This window comes from Cervus canadensis, chromosome 28, assembly GCF_019320065.1.
Source record: "Cervus canadensis isolate Bull #8, Minnesota chromosome 28, ASM1932006v1, whole genome shotgun sequence".
Taxonomy (NCBI): Eukaryota; Metazoa; Chordata; class Mammalia; order Artiodactyla; family Cervidae; genus Cervus; species Cervus canadensis.
The window spans coordinates 38,959,886-38,966,556 of NC_057413.1; the positions used below are offsets into that span (position 1 = coordinate 38,959,886).

The 6,671-nt window shown below is 61.8% G+C and overlaps 2 protein-coding genes across 2 annotated transcripts; one reads left to right on the top strand and one right to left on the bottom strand.

The window, feature by feature from the left end:
* Positions 1 to 257: 257 nt before the first annotated feature.
* LOC122429282 (basic proline-rich protein-like) lies at positions 258 to 1,221 on the bottom strand. The gene is made up of 2 exons (XM_043449506.1): positions 671 to 1,221; positions 258 to 612 (listed from the first exon to the last, which is right to left on the bottom strand). The coding sequence occupies exons 1-2, from the start codon at positions 1,219 to 1,221 to the stop codon at positions 258 to 260; spliced, it is 906 nt and encodes a 301-aa protein (XP_043305441.1).
* RING1 (ring finger protein 1) lies at positions 934 to 4,906 on the top strand. Its single transcript, XM_043450711.1, has 7 exons — positions 934 to 1,081; positions 1,175 to 1,297; positions 2,015 to 2,175; positions 2,275 to 2,490; positions 3,399 to 3,788; positions 3,947 to 4,223; positions 4,486 to 4,906. Exons 2-7 carry the CDS (start codon positions 1,220 to 1,222, stop codon positions 4,585 to 4,587), a joined length of 1,224 nt encoding a protein of 407 aa, XP_043306646.1. The 5' UTR covers positions 934 to 1,081; positions 1,175 to 1,219; the 3' UTR covers positions 4,588 to 4,906.
* The last annotated feature ends 1,765 nt before the right edge of the window (positions 4,907 to 6,671 follow it).

Here is a 6,671-nt window from a genome sequence, read left to right on the forward strand (position 1 = left end):
TCGTTCCCCGACCCTTCCTTTACTGGGAAGTCCTGGAGGAGGCGTATGCCCGCTTCCCGCTCCGGGCATTCGGCCCCTGGCGGGCCCCCGGCCCCCGCCACGACACGCGCACACCCGGTGCCCGAGAGGGGCCCCACCTCGTGCGGGTGCGTGTCCCTGCTTCCGCGTGGTGCCTCCATCCCCCCGTACCTCCCGGGCGCCTCCCTCCCCCGCCCCGGGCCGCGGCTCCTGATTGTCCAAACGCAATTCTCGAGTCTCTAGCTCTGGCTGAGAGTTGAGTCTGGACGTCCCGAGCCGTCGCCCCCAAACCTCGAGGGGAGAGCGGGTCGGAGGGTGTAGGGAGAGCCAAGGCGGAGGGCGGCGCAGGTCCCCCGGGTGGAGAGGGGACCCGGGGCACGTCGGGACTCGGCTCTGTTCACGGGGCCGGAGGACGGCAGCGGCAGAGACTCCTCTGCGGCTTTCCGCCCTCCGCCCCGGAATCCCGGGCTGGGACTGCGGAGAAGCCGCGCGGGGGAACCGGGCACGCGGGCCCCCAGAGCCGCCGGGGGGAGGCGGCCCCTCTCCCCACGCCCGCCGTCCCCTCCCCGGGGGCCGGCGACACCGGGCCCCGCCCTGCGGAGCGGAGGCCCCAACGGGGGCCCGCGGGGAGGGACGGCGCCGGCAGGGGGACGGGAGCGCGGCCCCCGCGCGGCGCGGGCCACGGGGGCGGGGAACCGGCGTCCACGGCGCTGCCACCGGCGCGCGCCTCCGGGTGACGTCCCCGCCGCCGGGTGGGGGGGGGGGCGCACAGGCGGGCGGAAGTGACGCAGGGCCGAGCGCCCGGGCCATGGCGGTGGCGGCGGCGGGGGACCGGCGTCCACGGCGCTGCCACCCGCGCGCGCCTCCGGGTGACGTCCCCGCCGCCGGGGGGGGCGCGGGCGGGCGGAAGTGACGCAGGGCCCAGCGCCCGGGCCATGGCGGTGGCGGCGGCGGCGGCGCGAGTTGCTGTCTGAGCGGCGGCTGGGGACCGGACGGCCTCGGCCGGGTAGCCCGGCCCCGGGAGCGGCGCTGCGGCGGCTGGGGCGCCGACGGCGGGACCCGGGTGAGGGGCCGCGCGGAGGCGCGGTGCGGGAGCCCCGGAGGGCGGGGTCTGCGCGAGGGCCGGGCCCCCTGACACCCTTCCCCCACCCCCCAGCCCACCTCTCCGGCGCGGCGGCGGGGCAGCCCTGGTGCGGTCACCATGACGACGCCGGCGAACGCCCAGAACGCCAGCAAAACGTGGGAACTGAGCCTGTATGAGCTCCACCGGACCCCGCAGGTGACAGGGGTTCTCCGACTGCAACTTTACTGCCTTCCACTTAGACCGCTCCATCCGCAGACCCCCTTCTCACAGCCTGTTTTCCACTTTTGGCCCTTTTCTGCCCAGCTTCACACTCCCTGGCCCTGCTTTGGAATCACTTTTCACATTTAGCTCGTTTAATCCTCAAAACTGGCGTGCCAGAGAGGTAGAGCCAAGTATTATTGTCTTCGTTTGAAAGATAGTAAACAGGCTGAAATGAACTTCCCTGGTCTTCAGTTATGCATCATAAGCCAGTGCATTTAAGACTCCCCTTGGGAGTTTATTAAAAATGGGATTCCGGGCCGGATCTCATCACACACACACACACACACACACACACACACACACACTAACAGTAATGGGATGGGACCCCAGACTCTGCGTTTTTAGCATGCACCATAGGGGATTCTGATATAGGCTGTACCAGGACTCCACTGGAAGAAATTCTGTTGACTAAGTCTTCCCTTGAAGGAAAATCTGTGCTATGCCCATCTCCAGGTCTATTGCCAAACCTCAGATCCTCCTATTTCAAAGCACCTACTCTTAGGATTTCTCTCTTCCTCAAGTGGCCAAATGGGGTACCCAGATTCTGCCATCTCACTGTATTTCTCAAGACTCCAGTTTCATGGACCACTTGTCCCTAAAATCCCTTTTACCTCTTTCCACCACCACCTTTCCACTCATTGCCGTCTCCAGGAAGCCATCATGGATGGCACGGAGATTGCGGTTTCCCCCCGGTCACTGCACTCAGAGCTCATGTGCCCCATCTGCCTGGACATGCTGAAAAACACGATGACAACCAAGGAGTGCCTCCACCGGTTCTGCTCTGACTGCATCGTCACAGCCCTGCGGAGCGGGTAACAGGAGGGACGGGTCTGAGGTGGGGGCAGGGGGAGAGAGCCGGGCCCTCCATCCCCAGTGACTGAAGGCTCAAGGCCTCCTTTCTCCCACCCCAGGAATAAGGAGTGCCCTACCTGCCGAAAGAAGCTGGTATCCAAGCGGTCTCTGCGGCCAGACCCCAACTTCGATGCTCTGATCTCTAAAATCTACCCCAGCCGGGAGGAGTACGAGGCCCACCAAGACCGGGTGCTGATCCGCCTCAGCCGCCTGCACAACCAGCAGGCGCTGAGCTCCAGCATCGAGGAGGGGCTGCGCATGCAGGCCATGCACAGGTTCGGGGGCCACAGAGGGGTGGGTGCGCGGCGATGGGACGGAGCCACGGGTCAGGTGCCTGGGGGTCTCTGCTTCTAGGCCTCAGCATCGTGAGCGCCGACCATCATCTAACTGTCGTGCCTGGAGGTCGTGGATGTGAACCATAGCTTTTCAGTTAGCAACTAGCACTACTATTATTTTTTTCTTAATACTTATTTATTTGGCTGCACCGGGTCTTAGTTATAGCATGTGGCATCTAGTTCCCTGACTAGGGATCAGCCCAGGCTCCCTGCAGTGGGAGTGCAGAGCCTTAGCTGCTGGACCACCAGAGAAGTCCCTGGCACTGTTGTTATTAATGAAATACCTCACCTTCTAACTTTCTTTTTTTTTTTTTACCTTCTAACTTTCTAGAAGTTAAAGCAGTAGAGTGATTTTTTAGCATAAGCTTTGGGTTCACACTGCCGGGAGTTAAATCACCTCCTAGGGCAGCATCGCTCAGTCTTTATTTTTTTCATCACTTAGTCTTTAATGTGTATCTGAATTACCTGAGAGTTTTGTTTAAAATGTAAATTCTGATTTGGTAGGTCAGGAGTTGGGCCTAGATTCTGTGTTTCTCCAAGCCTGTGCTACTGGGTCTTGGACCACACTTTGAGAGGCAAAGGGACTATGATCTCAGACTAATTATTTAACCTCTCTAAACCTCAGTTTCGTCAGCCATAAACAAAATGGTATAATTACCTGTGTCTGTAGGATTTGTATAATTTGAGGCAATCAGCGCAAACACTTAGCAACGTGCTTGGCACATAGTTAGTATGGAATAAATATTAGGAATCATCGTTAAGATTTCCCTTGTTTCTTAATTCTCTGAAGTTTAAGTCTAAAGCCCTTATCCTTGGTGCTTTCTAATCTCGACCACTTGCTCCCACAGGGCCCAGCGTGTGAGGCGGCCGATGCCTGGGTCAGATCAGACCACAACGATGAGTGGGGGTGAAGGAGAGCCCGGGGAGGGAGAGGGGGATGGAGAGGACGTGAGCTCAGACTCGGCCCCGGACTCTGCCCCAGGCCCTGCTCCCAAGCGACCCCGCGGAGGGGGCGCAGGGGGGAGCAGTGTAGGGACAGTGGGGGGTGGCGCTGGTGGGGTGGGTGGGGGCGCCGGCTCTGAAGACTCGGGTGACCGGGGAGGAACCCTGGGAGGGGGGACCCTGGGCCCCCCAAGCCCTCCCGGGGCCCCCAGCCCCCCAGAGCCAGGTGGAGAAATCGAGCTCGTGTTCCGGCCGCACCCCCTGCTCGTGGAGAAGGGAGAATACTGCCAGACTAGGTGAGAGTCTCGACTTCCCCAGACCACTGAGAGGCCACGGCTCATGGTCTCCGTCACAAGGGGGCCTCGCCCAGACCCAGAGTCCGCAGCCCAGAGGCCCTGCGCGCGTCTCCACTGGCGGCGTCCGTGCCCTCAGCCTGGCCCCTCTCCTGCCCCAGGTACGTGAAGACCACTGGGAACGCCACAGTGGACCACCTCTCTAAGTACTTGGCCCTGCGCATTGCTCTCGAGCGGAGGCAGCAGCAAGAGGCGGGGGAGCCGGGAGGGCCTGGAGGGGGCACCTCTGAGGCCACCGCGGGACCTGACGGGGGCGGTGGGGAGGGTGGGGGTGCCGGCGGAGCCGACGGCCCTGAGGAGCCGGCCTTGCCCAGTCTGGAGGGCGTCAGCGAAAAGCAGTACACCATCTACATCGCGCCCGGGGGCGGGGCGTTCACGGTGAGCGCCCCTCAGGGCCGCGGAGGGGGTGGGGGGGGGGCGGGGCGCACAGCCGCAGACCCCGACCTCCTCACCCATCCGCCCTCCTCTGCATCTCTGTCTCCTTTCTGTGTCCGTCCTTCTTCCCCATCGCCCGTGTCCTCGCTTTGCCCCGTTTATTGTTTCTTTGTCTTCCCTCTCCCTTCGGTCACTTTTCCTCTCATCTTACCATCTTTTCCACCTCACTTTTCTCCCTCTCCTCCCCCTTCCGCCACCTCTGTAGACACTGAATGGCTCACTGACCCTGGAGCTGGTGAATGAGAAGTTCTGGAAGGTGTCCCGACCACTGGAGCTCTGCTATGCCCCCACCAAGGATCCAAAGTGACCCCACAGGGGGCGGCCAGAGAATGGGGGCCATTGGGTGTCCTTGAGTCCTGGACCACCCCCTGCCTGGCTTCTTTGTCCCCCAGAGCCCCCCAGCCTGACCAGCCAGCAAGAGGACACAAACAAGGACAAGTGGCTTTTATACAAAGTATCTATATCAGATTCTTCTATATTGTACAGAGTGGGGCTTGGCCCCCGTCTACTGCCTTTTCTATTGCCCTCAACCTCCCGTCCACATGAGATGCTGGGGAGAGTGAAAAGCCCTCCCCTCCGTGCCCTCCTACCAACAACAAAAAATTTGCTTTTTTTCCTCTTTGAAACCTGCGGTTCTGTGTCTCTTTATCAGGGGTGTAGGAGAAGGAGAGGGAAACAAAGATCGGGGAGAGAATCTTAGAAATCATGTAGACTCAGTCTTGGAAATGGGGAGGAGATGTCAAAGGCTATTCATGGTGTGTAGGTCCCATTTTCCTGAATCTTCAAATCAGCAAATAGGTAGGAAAATGGGAATGATCTGTGAAGCTGGAAGAGTGGAGAGGTGTGAAGTCAGTTCCCAAGCTTGCCCCTGTGACCTGAACGCCCAGGCTGGGATCAGGGGTGTTGGTACCACCACAGGGAAAGTAGCTTGAAGAAGGTGTGTCTAGACATGCAGGGCCTTGATGTTTGGAAGGGGGGATGATTCCTTGACCGAGCCAGAGGAGCTGGTTCCTAAAGCTGGAGAGAAAAGGCCCAGAGGTGGGGAGGGCTGCGACCCCTCCTCCCCACCCCACAGCCTCCTACAGACAATAGGGCCGGTACCACAGTCCCCGGGAGCTAACTAGCCAGTACCTGCCAAGCCGCGCGGCCCAGCGGAGGAAAGGGCCCCAAGATTGTAGTTCCACGCCGTCCTGGAGGCGGCTGAGAGCAGAGGGCTGGGGGTGTTCAGTGAAGCCCTAGCTGCCCGCCCACCTCGAGAGCGGGGCTGCAGAGGGGTCCCTCTCCAGGAGGGACCAAAGCTGCCCCCTGCCTCCCTTCGGCCTCTCTGCCCCCTCACACTTACTGTTTCCGTCGCCCTTTGCGCCCCCAAACTCCTGCGGCTGGCTCAGCCTCGGCCCTCCTAGCGGAGGGGTCTGACCTGCCGACCCGAAGGGCACCCCACTGCACGCTTAGCATTTCTCGATGGCGCCCTCTCGAGCCCACCACCTTCTGTGCGGCGGACACGGGGAGTCCTCTGCAGCCCTGGTGACCGGGTGCCCACCCCTGAAACCGCTCACCCTGCAGAAACGGACAACACCCACTTCTCCCTCCCGGGCCTTTCCTGAAGCCTGCGTCCTGGCTCCCTTTCTCTCCTACTTCAGGCATCCTGGGGGGAGACGCCCCCGGGATGTGAGGGCGAGGGGAAGGTAAGCATCTCTCCCGGGTTTCAAAGGAAAGAAACCGATAGGGAGGAGTCGAGGGAGAACCGAGGTGGGAGCTGAAGAATCCGGAATGAAGCCGGCTTCTTTTTGGTTCCAGGGGCTGCCTGGAGCGACCCCCTCCCGCCCCCCACCCCCACCCCAGCCAGCCTGGCAGCCTTCTCCCCACCCTCTGGCTTCACCCCGGATCCCCCGTGAGCTGCCCCGGCCCTTCCCTCCTCCGGCCCCAGGCCGCACCGCCCCACCCTCGCTCTCTGCCTCTCCCGCTCCCCTCCCCGCCCTGCTGCCCTCCTCCGCCCCGAGGCGCTCAGCTTCACAGGCCTGCCTTCTCTGTGATGGCTCCGTGTGAGTGACGGGCAGAGCTGTCGCCCCAGGGACATCTTCCTTGCCCACAACAAAGAAAAAGTGACTCCCGGCCCTGACCCGACGCCCTTCTTCCCCAGTGCGGGCGAAGGGGGTGCAGGAGGCGCCAGCTCCGTCCCTCCCACCCCCTGGGTGAGTGCCCCGCGTCCTTCCGCCTCTGCCAGTTTGGCCCGCACCTGTGGGCGAGGTCAGTGAGAGACACAAGCTGTACAAAGGGAGCGTGACTGTTCTGTTGGAGGACAAGATGCAGAGGAAAGGAGGCGAATGACAGTGTGGTGCAGATCTCTGACGGCTGCTTCCCAACCAGGCAACCTTGCTTCAGAGAGGGCCT

Coding starts and splice junctions, on each gene's coding strand:
- LOC122429282 (XM_043449506.1), bottom strand. CDS start 1,221: ATGGTGACCGCACCAGGGCTGCCCCGCCGCCGCGCCGGAGAGGTGGGC. Junction 613..670: donor CGCGCGGGGGCCGCGCTCCC/GTCCCCCTGCCG, acceptor TCCGCTCCGCAG/GGCGGGGCCCGGTGTCGCCG.
- RING1 (XM_043450711.1), top strand. CDS start 1,220: ATGACGACGCCGGCGAACGCCCAGAACGCCAGCAAAACGTGGGAACTG. Junction 3,789..3,946: donor GGAGAATACTGCCAGACTAG/GTGAGAGTCTCG, acceptor CTCCTGCCCCAG/GTACGTGAAGACCACTGGGA. Junction 4,224..4,485: donor CCGGGGGCGGGGCGTTCACG/GTGAGCGCCCCT, acceptor CCACCTCTGTAG/ACACTGAATGGCTCACTGAC.